Source organism: Myotis lucifugus, unplaced genomic scaffold (assembly GCF_000147115.1).
Source record: "Myotis lucifugus unplaced genomic scaffold, Myoluc2.0 scaffold_176, whole genome shotgun sequence".
In the NCBI taxonomy this organism is placed as follows: Eukaryota; Metazoa; Chordata; class Mammalia; order Chiroptera; family Vespertilionidae; genus Myotis; species Myotis lucifugus.
Window position 1 is genome coordinate 717,275 of NW_005871224.1, and position 14,470 is coordinate 731,744.

A 14,470-nucleotide genomic window follows, 5' to 3' on the forward strand; every position below is an offset into this window, starting at 1 on the left:
CTCTACTCTGTGTGTGTGTGTGTGTGTGTGTGTGTGTGTGTGTGTGTGTATTCCCCAGTTTGTGGCTTACCTTTTTCATTTTTAACATGAAAGTTTTAAATTTTGACAGAGGCCAATTTATTACTTTTACTGTGTGTATATTGCCTTTTGCATTCTGCTTTCTCAGATTACAAAAATATCCTCACATATTTTCTTCTACAAACTTTATACTTTTAGCTCTTACATTTCAGTTTGAAATTTATTTTAACTTATTTCTTATGTATAGTGTGAGGTCACTGTTTACTATTTTTTTCATTATGGATATCCTGTTGATCTAGTACCATTTATTAAAAAGACTTTCCTATCCCCCATTGTCATAATTATTCACCAAACAATTTGAATGTATATTTGTAGATCTATTTTCATTATTTCCTCATTAGACAATATGTTAGTTATATGGTTTTCATAGATAACCTTTATCAGATTGAGAGATCTACCTTCTTTATTGTGAATGGACATTGAATTTTGCCTAATGCTTTTGCTGCATCTATTGAGATGACCATATAAGTTTCTGCTTTACCAAGCTTGCATTCTTAAGGTAAATTTCACTTATCCACGATAAGTATCCTTTTTAATATATTGCTGCATTGTGACTACTAATATGTTGAAAAACTGTGTAGTTTGGTGTTATTCCTTTTTAAAATCTTGGTAGAATTCACAGTGAAGCCATCTAGGCCAGGGTTTGTTTTTTTTCTTGTTGTTTAAATGGGCTGGTCTTTAGTTATGAATTAAATTTCTTAGCAAATTTAGAGCTATTCAGATTGTCCATTTCTTTTTGTGTCTATATTGGGAAATTATGGGTTTTTCAAGTAATTTTCCCATTTATCTACATTGACATATTTGTTGGAATAACATTTTCATAATTTTAATGTTGCCTGGCCAGTGTTGCTCAGTGGTTGACCATTGACCTATGAACAAGGATGTCAGGGTTCAATTCCCAGTAAGTGCACATGCCCAGGTTGCAGGCTCAATCCCAGTAGGGGGTGTGCAGGAGGCAGCCAATCAATGATTCTTTCTCATCATTGATGTTTCTCTCTCTCTGCCTTTCTCTCTCTGAAATAAATATAAATATATATTTTTAAAAAGAAAAAATAATTTCAATGTCTGTGGGATATGTAATGTCTGTGATGATATCCCCTCTTGCATTTTTAGTATTGGTTTTTAGTACTTATGTTTTCCCTTTTTTGTATGATCATTCTTGCTAGGAATTATGAATTTTCTTAATCTTTTCAAAGAACTCACTTTTGGCTTTGTTAGATTATGTCTCCATATTGTGCTCTACTTTGTCAATTTTTACTCTTATGTTTATTATTTCCTTCCTTATACTTCATTAGTGTTTACTCTTGTTTTTCTAGCTTCTTAATGAAGAAGCTTAAATCATTGACTTTTCATTTTCCTTTTTTTTATTATAAACATTTAAAGCTATGAATTTCTCTCTTAGCACATCATCAACTTTACTGTTCCAATTTTGATATGTTGTATTTTCATTGTCATTCCATCAAATATACTTTCTAATGTCTTTTTGAATTCTTCTTTGATGCGTGGATTATTTAGAAGTGTGTTCCCTAATTTCCAAACTTCTATTGATTTTCTAGATATATTTTTGTTACTAATTTTTATTTTAATGCTGTGGTGGTCAAAAAAATGCATTCTGGATTATTTCAATCTTTTAAAATATATTTAAACTTGTCTTATGTAGGATTGGTCTAGTTGGTGAATTTTCCAAGTGCACTAGCAGGAATGTGTGTTTTGTAGCTGCCTATGTAGTAGTCAAAGTCTTCCAAAGTTTCATCATTTCCTTCTGGGAATCTGTCCTTAACCCCTACCCCACCCCGCCAAAGTCAATGCTATGGTTGTACAGTATTTTCTTCTGACCTTGTTAACTATAGTATGGTACCCACACTACACCCGGTATCGTCCTGCTCCCCTAGAGTCTCTCAGGTCTCCATTTGATGAGCAAACTGGAGATAAAGCTGCTGAAGTAATGTGGGGTCATGCATTGCTTGTCAAAAAAGACGAGATAACAATATAGGCTTCCTTTTCAGTCTCTTTTATTTCATTCTTCATATGATATTGTGGTGACTAATTTGAGAGTTCAATTAGGGGGAAGGAGAGAGTGCAACCAGGACAGATATTGTCATTGTATGCATGACATCAGCCATAAATCCCTGTGAAGTCCCCCCTCTCTGGCTCAGGACGTGGTTTAGATGGTATGTGAGATGATTGTTTCTATGCACAGTGATTTTTTATAGTTAATATATATGTACTAGAAAATGTGCTTTACAAACAATATAACCTTCCTTTTCAACCTATGCTTTATAGACGCGGCACACTTAAATTTTGGAAATTAGTTGATTTAAAATAAAAGACTAAGTAAATGAAAATATAGGGGTTTCATCCAGATGCTTAAATGTGTCAACATGAAACACAATTATGAGGTTTAGGCAAACTGGTGTGATCACTGCTACAGAGTCAACATCTGCTACTGCAACGATGTGAACAAAATCTCGCCGCCTTGAAATTATCCTAAGTCCTTCAAGGACCCTTCCTCCTGAGGGTTGAGACCCGGCAGAGAGAGCAGCACACAATTAACAGTGTAGCCGGAGGAAGCAAACATTGCATCTTACAATATTTGGCTTCCTTGTTCCAAAGGCAGTTGCTTGGGATGGGACCTGGAGCAGCTCAACGGGAAGTGATTTGGGAAAAGAAGTCATTCGAGCCCTTGGTTTCCTAGGCTCTCCTCCCTCCCCCGCGTTCAGCACACAGGACACTCACCTTTTCCCACTCTCGGTCCTTGTTCAGCACAATCACCACCAGCCTGGGGTGCACCTGGTAGCCCTCCTCAGTGAAGGACAGGTCTTTGCCGTCCCATGTCACATTGACCATAAATCTAGAAAGAGGAAGAGAGAAAGACAATGTTTTTAAGGGAAGAAGAAGACAGGTGTGAAACCAATGAGTGGATGCCACCATCAGGGTAACAGTGAAAAAGCGTACACTCACGACGCCATCCCCATCTCAAGCAGCCTCCGTGTGTGGAAGGATTAGTACCCATGCCGGCACTGCCCCCTGACCAGGCGCTTTTCCATGAGCCTATACTCATTCTCAGAATGCCCAATCCTGTACAGGCTTTAGTGACTGACTGTAATTAGCACATGAATGGAGTCTTTCTGTCCTGCCAGATCCATATACCTTGTTCAAATGACCTTAAAAAAGGTTCTGAAAGCATGTTCTATCGTGTTTTAACAAGCTTCCCTAAAGGAAACTCATAAACCACATGACCCACAACTTCAAAGACATAATTTCCCCTCCATTCATTATTCATTCAACTAATATTTATTAAACATTTGCTACATGCCAGGACTTAGCTAATTGGCTGGGAATAAATAAGGAAACAGACATGATCACTCTCCTCATGAAGCTTATAGTCTAAGGCCGTGGTCGGCAAACTGCGGCTCGTGAGCCACATGCGTCTCTTTGGCCCCTTGAGTGTGGCTCTTCCTAAGCCTTAGGAGTACCCTAATTAAGTTAATAACAATGTACCTAACTATATAGTTTAAGTTGAAAAAATTTGGCTCTCAACAGAAATTTCAATCGTTGTACTGTTGATATTTGGCTCTGTTGACTAATGAGTTTGCCGACCACTGGCCTAAGGGAAAGTATAGGCATTAATTGAGTAATTACAGATCTATGTCAGCGGTACAATGGCAAGATGGGCGTGCTAGGTGAAAGTGAAACAAGTCATCAGACAAGACTTCTGTAAGGAAGAGCAGCTGGCCCTGGATGAGTCAGCATTAACTAGAAAAGATGTAAGCATGTTCCAGGCAAAGGGAACATCATGAGCAAAAGCCCTGTGGTAGTGCGTACGAGGGATTGAATGTAAACCTGTGAGGATGAAGCTGAGAGAGACAGGAAAATGCAGGATGTGGGGTGACTGAGATGATGCAAACAATGCAAAGCTTTTCAGGCCATGTTAAGGCGTTCCATCTAGTTTTAAAATAATGGAAGACAATGAAAGTTTTAATTAGGAAGGTGATATAATCAGACTTTCCTTGTATAACATGACTTGAAGGCTGTGTACAGAATGGATTTGAAGGGGACCAGAGTGCATATAGAGGGCTTGGTTACTGTGTACTTATTAGCCACGTTAGATTTGATATTGGCTTTGATCCTGTTGTGGCCCTGAAGAAAGAGAAGGGAGAGTAAGAGCAGCAACCAATAGGACCAAGTGGAGGTATTTGGTGATGGATTAGATGTGAGGGCAAGGGAAATAGGTTATTAAGGACAATGCCTCAGTATCTTTCTTATATAATATCTCTGCAGTCAGCTTTTGGCATAGGTATTTTCATTGCAGGTGGCATCTGTCTGTCTTACAACACTCTTATCGCCACCACTCCTCAAAGCCACCTCGCCTGCAGTAAGGTTGACTCAGATGGGGAGACAAGGAAGGGCTCATCTCCCAGCCTTTGGGTTGGGAGTCCCCAAAGGTTCACATTTTCTTGCAACTTGAGAAAAATGTAATGTTGGCAAAGACTTCCACAAAAACACACCACTAAGCAGACACTCAATGAATAAAGTATGTTGGATTGAAGCATTCAAACACTTCCCAGACAGACGCAGTATCTCAAAGTCATAGCATTTTCTTGGTCTATATTCTTTTGACACTAAAAGTAGATAAAGTCGTAAAATATTAAAGAGGAATACTAGACTACAGAAAAATTCCAAAAAGACAGATCGACCTAACTGTCTGCCCTAGGCCGTCCTGCTGCGGAAGATCTGGCTGTGTTGTGTGTGTGTAGGGGGGAGAATCAGTTCTCCAATGGCAAGATGAAGAAACTGGGCAAAGTCAAAGAACAAGGGCTGTGTATCCATTCAATGCACTAGAAGGGTCATTTGGGGGGTGGGTGCGGGGTGTAGGAGATAGGAAAAAAGGGTGAACATCTGTAATACTTTCATCAATAAAGACAAATTTTAAATACATTTTAAAAAATCATGTTTTTAAAGATAAGTTAATGGCATGGAAAAATGCGCTGTATTTAACGTTAATCAAGCAGAAAAGAGGATAAAGATAGGGCTTGTCTGTGCATGGAAATTTTATAGGTACTTTTTATTTTCTTTTGTGTATCTTTGTAGTCTCCAAAGTTATGCAAATACTTTCCATTTTTAACAAAAATACTGTTTTTAGCATAAAGCACTGCTATTTTAGAAACAGCAGCAGAGTAATCACTATTTTATTTGGTACATTTGAGGCATCTCAGATCATTTTCTAGTAAGAACATTTATTGATTCAACAACTATTTACTGAATGTCTATTATGTGTCAGGCCTTATGGTGAGTCCTATAGATAAGAAATAAAAAACACAGTGCCCGTCTGCCCTCTTACCCACATTCTTATAATTCAGTGACACCAATACATAAACAATAATCGCACTAGAATGTTGCTTTTGTACTGATGGACAGTAAGTGTGAGAAGTTGTTAGAACATGGAGAATGACCCCTAACTCAACCTAAGAGATTTAGGGAAGGATTCTTGGGGAATCATGAGGAGTGAAGGGATTGAGGAAAGTCAGGATAAAAGAATTCTGAGCAGGGGAATAATCTTAAGTAAAGAAAAATCAACAAAGGGAGTGACATATGTGAGAGGAAGTAGGGACTAGCTTAGGAAGGTTGACGGGCAGTGGGATTTGTCTGGAGAGAATCTCTGAAGCCAGATCATAAGGGACCTTGGATGACACCCTGAGGGTTTGGATTTTGTTCAGAAGGCTGTGGGGATTCATGAAAGGTTTTAAGGGGAGGTATGATGCACTCAGATGTGTTGCCAATAGAAGCAGAAGTAAAAATGCTTCTTTGCATTTAAAGACAACTTCAACATTTTTGTTTACGGTTAAAAAAACATTCATTATCTCGATAATCAGAGCTGGGTTTTTGTTGTTGTCGTCATTTTATCCTTTGCTGCTTCCTGGCTGTATTTGATGAACTGAATGGATGTGGTCCAGGCAGCACATTTAAGGAGTGTTCCACTTCACACTCCCTTACTGAGACCCTTGAGAAGACAATTTGCATGGATTGGGAATTTGGTCAAGTTCCTCATTATCAGCCAGCTTTCAAAGTACTTACTGGGGTCTAAATTAAGCTATTTCCAAGTTAACTATTTTGGTTTTGTTCCCCATGGTTATTTTTGACTCTATCACATTATCTGGCACACCATTGAGCGGAATGAATGTTTGGTGGTAGAGTGTGTTGATAGATCATCACCAGAAGTGCCATCCATCCATCCACCCATCCATGACCATCAATCCCTCAATACATTCATCCACCCATCTAACAGACATTTTGAATACCTACTATTTATTACACCCCATTACCAAAAACCATGCTAAGAAAATAGTACAAAAATAAGCAAATATACAGAGTGTCCCAAAAACATGTATACACACTTTAACAGCTGATAGCTCAATTAATGTTTCTTTCTTTTCATCCAGACTAAGCTTTGAACAAAGGAAATCCTATATAATAAAAGCCTAATATGCTAAGTGTCCGGTCATCCATTCAGCCAATCAAAGCGTAATAGGCTAATGATATGCTAAGGCTGCTCAACCACTGGCTATGACATGCACTGACCACCAGGGGGCAGACAGTTGACCGGTTGACCAGTTGCTATGATGTGCACTGACCACCAGGGGGCAGACGTTCCAACCAGTAGGTTAGCTTGCTGCTGTTGGGAAGGAGATGGGCAGGACACGCCCTGAAGTCCTCCCAGGAGCCGGCCTCTCCCCCCAGCGAGACCACACTCTTGCACAAATTCGTGCACCAGGCCTCTAGTTCATCATAAAATGCTACTAGAAGTTTGAAACTCAGTTGAAGTACAAACACTGCCTTTATAATTATTCAAAACTGATAACTCACTTAATTTTCATTCCTTTTAAGGTTCAACTGATTTGAAATAATGGGTGAAGCCAGACTAAGCTTTAAACAAAGGAAATTTATCCACTAGACTTTTTTATGGGGATACATAAAACATAAAGTTTACAATATAAAACTGGAAACAGTTGACAAATTAAGGGCACACAAATACCAAATGCAATGATTCTTGACATTTGTGATTCCATTGCTTTGTGTTACTAGCAGTGCCTGGACCAGAATGGCCATGGTTTTGAAAACAGGTGTTGACAAAAAAATTATTCATTTCTGTAGATTCTTTTAAATTTTGAAAATGAACTGTATGTTAATAAACACTAACTTTATAATCATTCAAAGTGTGTACACATTTTTAGGAACACCCTATATATCTGCAACAAATAACTGCAATAAAGAACAGTAAGTGTAGCCCGTGTGGCTCAGTTGGTTGGAGCATAATCCTATGCACCAAAAGGTGGTGGGCTCAATTCCTGGTAAGGCAGGGCACATACCTAGATTTTGGGTTGGTTGGACCATGTGCAGAAAGCAACTGATTGATGTCTCTCTCTTACCTCTCTCTCTCTCTCTCTCTCTCTCTCTCTCTCTCTCTCTCTCTCTCTGTCACACACACATACACACACTTTCTCTCTCCTGCTTCTAAAATCAATTTTAAAAAGAGCAGTAAGTATAAAATTAGATATATGTCCTAAGTAGGCTGGTGAAGCACATAAGGAAATGAGGAAAGAGTGGCCGATGTTTGGATTGTGTCGGGAAGAAGAGCAAGGGCTGGCCAGGTGAACGGCAAGGGGAGGGAAAGGAGATGCACCGCATGGAGAAAACTGCCAAGTCAAAGGCATAGAACCAGGAAACAGGACGGAACTCTGTTCATGGAATTTCAACATAAATATTCAAAGACCACCAGTGTCCTTTCAAAGGCCACAGAACCACGGAACAGGATGGAACTCTGTTCATAGAATTTCAACATAAAGACTCAGAGGAAGACCACCAGTGTCCCTTACCTGGGCTAGAGGAAAATCTGTTACCAAGCCACTGTGTAGCTGCTCCCAAACTCATAGTTAGGCCAGCTAATTCACTGAATTTTATTTTTATTTTTATTGAATCAATGAGCTCCAATCCAGGTGTTGCTTATCCAACACTTTGAGATAAATAGAGTTCAGGTTGGATATACCTAATGCCCTATATTTGGGTGAAACGGAAAAACTTTTGATTATCAAGAGGTTTGGAAATACTCCATATGTTATCTGTTTGGAAAAGGCGGACCAGAGAACAAATGTTTTCGGTTTGACTTAGACATGTGTCTTGGAGAGAGTCATCCACAGGGCTATGTTGTATGAACTAAAGGTTACAGTCACCACTTTAATCAAGGAGCCAGCATGTGCTGTTGAGTACCCAGGTACCCAGTTGAATTTACTTAAACCCCTTCTTCTTTAATTCCCCATCTCTGTTTCCTCCACTCATTCCCTTTGCTCCCATTTGTAGTGCAATTAGATGGAATTAGCAGGGTGATTATTTAGATGCAATCACTCTTCTTCAGATTTTATGGGAATGATTTTATGGAAATTCTTATGCTTCAGATTTTTCTCTGTTCCTTTAAAATTCAATATTCTGGATCAATGCGTCCATATACTCAGTGTTAATATTGTCTTCTTCCTTCTCTTTCTTTTTTATTAGGACCTTCAGTCCCTTGGGAGGAAAAAAACAACAACTCTAACACAGATTTTTGCTGAATGGTAATTTCATTATAAAGTTGGCAGGGAGCAAGTACCTATTACCTTCAATTCCCCCACCCAATTTCTAGGAAGGACAATCCATATTTCCTTGGGCTTTCTTCCCATTTAAACTTGTTTCAGAGCAAAATTCTTTACTAGGGAAATATCATTGCACACCCCATTGCTTAGTTCCCATTAACACCTGCTGGGCACTTGTATTAAACAATAAAGTTTTATCACTGGTTTGTTTACTTCTCAAAAATTGATAATAAATATTTAGTGACCAGATAAAAAATGAGAAATTCGGCTGCTGCTAAGCTTCAAATTACACTTTTAAAATTTCTATCAGGAGCAATAAATACATGAAAGTACGCTGGGAAAATGTAGAAGGGGGGGCTCTGATGGCTTACAGAGGGTCCACTTCTATGTCATCATCACCCATTGATGGTAAAGTGTCAAGTTGTGTTTTATTGTTAGTGATATACCCAACACTAAACCAAAAAGTGTGCAAACCTACAGGTTCGGGCAAAGGTAGGTTTACAGTTGTTCGTATAAAAAATAACAAGATAATTAATAACTAATAATACAAGAATAAACTCTGTGTCTTGGTACCTACTTTTGCCCACCCTGTATATGACTTACATACAAGTTTCCTTTGGTGTCTAGTCTTAGGGATATGAAGCTAAAATCCAAGTGAAGGAAACATTACTTGCTTGCAATTCATGCCCTATGATGTTGTGTGTGGGGATCAGAAAGAACACTGAGAAACAGGTAGGCCATTTTTCCTGTATAATTATGACTACCAAAAATTGGGCCAGAATGTCATGTTCTGTCTAGAACTGCACTGTCTAATTTGGTAGCCACCAACTACTGAGCACTTGAAACATTGTTAGTCTGAATAGAGATGTGCCATAAGGGCACGATACACACTAGACTTGGAAGGCTTTGTATTAAAAAATTGTGTAAAAGAGTTTTTGAGTAATTTGATATTGATTTCATGTCAAATAGTTTAGACCTATTGGGTACAATAAAATCTATTACTAAAATTAGCTTTTACTTGTTTAAAGTGCTGCCAGAAAATGTAAGATGACTTGTGGCTCTCGGGATCTGTCTATTGGACAGCTGCTCTAGACTGGCTTTGGTGAGTGTGGTACTTATGAAACCAATAGACAGGATGCATCATGAAGGCAGCGACTGCATCTGCCCTGGTTAGTGCTGTAGACAGAGTGTCTGGCACATAGCTGGTGCTGAATGAACATACTCAGGATGGATGAAAGAACGAACTGCTATTTCTACATCGTGGATGACAAACCGGCTCCACCACTGCCCAGATACGTCATTTTGGACAGTGTATTTAACATCCTCCTAGCTTCCATTTCCTTCTTTGTAAAAACAGATCAGGTTAAACCAATGGTCAGCAAACGCATTAGTCAACAGAGCCAAATATCAACAGTACAATTGAAATTTCTTTTGAGAGCCAAATTTTTTAAACTTAAACTATATAGGTAGGTACATTGTTATTAACTTAATTAGGGTACTCCTAAGGCTTAGGAAGAGCCACATTCAAGGGGCCAAAGAGCCGCATGTGGCTTGAGAGCCGCAGTTTGCCGACCACTGGGTTAAACCATATGAACTAGCCATGACATTTCATGTGGTTTAATATAACACATACCTACCTCCCAGATTTGGAGTGGGATTAGCGATAGTGCATGTAAAATGCTCAGCACACTGCCTAGTACGCAGCTGTTGCCTAATAAATAGCAGCTAACATTTAGATAAATTTTCAGTGCATTTTTTTACTGTCTTTTTTACCTTGCCATGTTTTCGAACACTCCACCCCAAATGCAAGCTGATCTTTCTAAAACCGTGCTTACCACTGCCATTCAGTACACTCATGTCCAGGGTCCCTCTGTCCTTTCATCAATAGCCAACTGCATATGGGCCCCACTAGCACCTTCAACTTTACTTAAAATGTCTCATTCCTCCAGATTTCTATTTTCTCTCTTTTGCCTTACAGTGGTAAGTCTCCTTTAACTTCCAAAATCTGATTATTTGGAATGTTCTCTAGACATATTTATTATTCGCCATTTCCCTTCAGACTTTAATTCTCTTACTGTTTCATAAATGCCACCATAACCCATTTAGCGTTTCTCAATTTTAGGTTAATTTTCCATCTGCTTTGCCATTTGCCACATTCCCCGGGGCCTTTTCCCAAATCACACTATCCCTTAAATACCTCTTTGAAGTGCTTTGGGTGTCACCATTTTTCGTTTGTCATTTAATTTACATGTGTGTTTTTTGTTTTGGTTTGGTGTTGTTTTTCTTTTCCAAAAGAGTCACTGGTTTCTTAACCTCTTTTAAGTTCTCAAGACACTATCATTTTTTTCCCATGGTTTTGCTCTTCCCAGTTTTCTCTTGTAGGTTTGAAATCCCCTCGCCTTTGCTGTCTCACTTAGCACCCTTGCATCTGCATTCCCTTATGGACATGAACCCTCCCCTCTCTTTAGAACAGAGTCATGGAGCTATCACCCTTCAGTTCCCAACTCCTGCACTGCCCCTCCCCCGGACACACCCTTGCACATTTTCAGCAAGTTTCTGAATGAATGCACTTTCTTTTTTGCCCAGGGTGCAGTTTCTTATACTCCTTGGTGGTTTCCCATTTCTTCTGAACAATTATTGAAGGCATGACCACAGAGCTGAGACTTAAATGTCAGGATAGAAATGTAATAACTTGAACACACAAACCTGCATTTTCTAGCCCAGCGTCATCCAAAACAGACCCAGGAACGACATCATAAAGAAAAAGAAAGAACTGGGCTTTAAAAAAGAGGGGAGTATTTATTCTTTCAACTCCAACCTTACTGTGGCCAAGGAAAACAAAATAATGTTCATTGTCCTGGCTGAGCAATACTGAGCAATACAAAATAATGTTAATTGTCCGGGCTGAGCAATACTGAATTTTTTAAAAATAATTAGAACAGGAGATGGTATGATCCATAAGGCAGGGATCCTTGTTTGATCGCTGTGATTCTAAAACACCTTAGAGAATGTGTATCTTGCAAGAAGCTCTGAAAAGTATTTGTTGACTAAATGAATGAGCAGACAGAGGCCTCCAGGAAATTGCTCATCCAATGCTTATTTCCTGTGCAGCAACTTCAGACAGGCAATTCTGCAAGATGTTGGCTTTGGAATCTGAGAGCCTGGGTTAGACTTCAGCTCTGTGGCTTTCAATCTCAGGCAAGTATAAGTTCTCAGAGCATCCGTTTCCTCTTCTGTAAAAGTGAGGTTATAATAGCCACATCACTGTGTAATTATAGGGATAAATTAGATGGCATTTAATGAGATAAGGTATGTAATGTGGCCGGCAAATTGTTTGTCACATAACAAATGATGGTAGCAGTTGCCATGGTTTTACATAATTATCTTTTCTCCTCCTAAAATTTGAGATTAAAGGCTTTCTTTTAGATGTTGGAGGGTTGTTGTGGCTGCTGATGCCAGTCCCCCAAGGGAGACAATGAGCCCCCTAGGCCGCCGCCCCAAGGAAAGAGGAGGAGCTAATCTGATAGCTCAGAGCCTTCAGTACCCCCAGACCAGGCTATGGCGCAAGGGTGGTGACTCGGTGCCAGCCTGCCCTGCACCTCTCCTGGTTTCTCGTCTCTATTTGGTGAGCACACCTCAGACAAAGGTGACTTTTGGGGACATGTTCCACATGCTGTCTTTTGTAATACAACTTCTAAGTCTGAAACTTGTAGTAAGTTAGGACAAAGCTTACTCTGTAAATATGACTCTTTCCCCTCCCAGGCCCTCCCCCAGCAGACAGCACACCGGAACCACGTGGCCAAAGGTTTACATGGGGAGCAGGACATATAGAGTAGGGTCTAAGATGCATGTCCTAATTCTACCTCATCAGGAGTTATTGGAAGCCTGAGTGTCCGTTACTAAAGTGGTTCTCAGAACCTCACTCTCCTCTCGTTCCCTATGTGTGGTTCTTTCAGGAACCTGGTTGGGGATCTGGACAATCTTGAAGTTCTGGATAGTATTTTGTAACACTCTCTAAATAGCTCCAAATATATCACCATTCACCTCTAACACCTGCCTCCTCTAATCATTTGGAACTGAGATCAATGGAACCATCCTTGTAATGAGCATCTATTCCAAGAGAGCCAAAAAAATGAGGTAATGTGAAAAGCAGTTTCTGTGAACTCACCTGCATCTATGCTTCCAAATTATTTGGGATCACAAACAGGCAGTTGTGCATAAATGTTGCCTCCTTACCCCCCAATAATTTATAGAATGAGAAGATATGGGTCAATTCAAGGTGTGATTTTATCCAAGAATTTCTGGGCATCCCACCCTGGAATATAGGCCCCAGGAGAACAGGGCAATTGTCTATTTTGTTCTCGGTTGTATCAACATTCCAGAACCTGGAACAGTGCCTGGTGAAGAGGAGATGTTCAATGCCTGTTCACTGAAGGGATAAAAAGTCTCCGTTCTTTGTCATGTTCTCTTGCCCTCTGCCAATGAGTCCTACCTTATCCCTCCATCCAGTGGGTGTCAGTCTGTGCTCCGTGGATCACTGGGGATCTGATGAGGTAACTCAAAGACAGAGGAGATGTTGGGGTGAAGGCACTAGGCTTCTAGGATTTCCACCTCTGCTTGAATCTTTAATATATTGCACTTCCTTTAAGTTATTATTTGGGAAAAAATCTACTGCTTATATCAGTTATTTAAACAAATAAGCCAGAAAACAATTAAGAAACTTGCCCCCCATGCTGATGCACAGGAGGGATTCTGGTCTTCAAATAAGGAGATCTAAGATCTTGTCTCACCTCCCTGTATATGTGACTAATAGCAACTTCTTAAAGAAAGGGACTCAAGCCGAAACCGGTTTGGCTCAGTGGATAGAGTGTCGGCCTGCGGACTGAAAGGTCCCAGGTTCGATTCCGGTCAAGGGCATGTACCTGGGTTGCGGGCACATCCCCAGTGGGGGATGTGCAGGAGGCAGCTGATCGATGTTTCTCTCTCATTGATGTTTCTAACTCTCTATCTCTCTCCCTTCCTCTCTGTAAAAAATCAATAAAATATATTTTTTAAAAAAAGGGACTAAAATGTATTTGGCACCTAATACGTGCTAAGTGTTGTACCAGATATTTTCCATATGTTCATGAACTTTTTCACCCTAAGTGTGGACTTTCCCATTTTACAGAGAAAGAACAAAGGCTCAGAGGGTTTTAAGTTGGTGCCAAAGGCTACATAGAGTGTCAGACACTTGTTTGTCCATCAATATCCTCTCCCTCTCTCTTCTGCTTTAGGAATAGAAACCCCCATATTTAGCTGGCACATAGCCTTTTACCATAAACTTTACATTTCCCAGCCTTCCTTGGAGCTAGGCATGACCATGTGACTATGTTCTGTCCAATAGAAGAGAGAAGATAGGACATGTGTAACTTATAGGAAGTACCTCATGGGGAGGGAATGGGCCCTTCTCTGCTCCTTCCTCCTTCCTGCTGGCTGCGAGGCACAGACGTGATCGCTGGAGCCCAAAGAGCCACATCTCGGTCACTGTTAGGCAAAGCCACCAACTGAGGTGGCAGAGTCACAAGGCAGAAGCAGCCGGGGTCCCTGACACCATGGAGCACCACACAAGCGCTGGGCCACCTTCGAACTTCTTTTGCAGGAAAGAGAACTCAATGCCTATCTTGTTTAAGCCGCTTTTATGTTTGGGGTTTTGTGTCACTTAAAAACAACATTAATCCTTGCTGGATTAAGAGGTCGATTGACTATCTGAACCAAAATGGATTCCAAGA

At 40.0% G+C, this 14,470-nt stretch overlaps 1 protein-coding gene across 2 annotated transcripts in view; it reads right to left on the minus strand.

Moving 5' to 3' along the window:
* Positions 1-14,470, minus strand: part of GRIN2A (glutamate ionotropic receptor NMDA type subunit 2A) — a 365,860-nt gene that overhangs the window by 110,105 nt on the left and 241,285 nt on the right. For both annotated transcript variants that reach the window (XM_006096328.3, XM_023760225.1), the window contains one exon: positions 2,815-2,929. In XM_006096328.3, the coding sequence (XP_006096390.1) occupies positions 2,815-2,929 (115 nt within the window). The remainder of the gene's footprint in view (positions 1-2,814; positions 2,930-14,470) is intronic.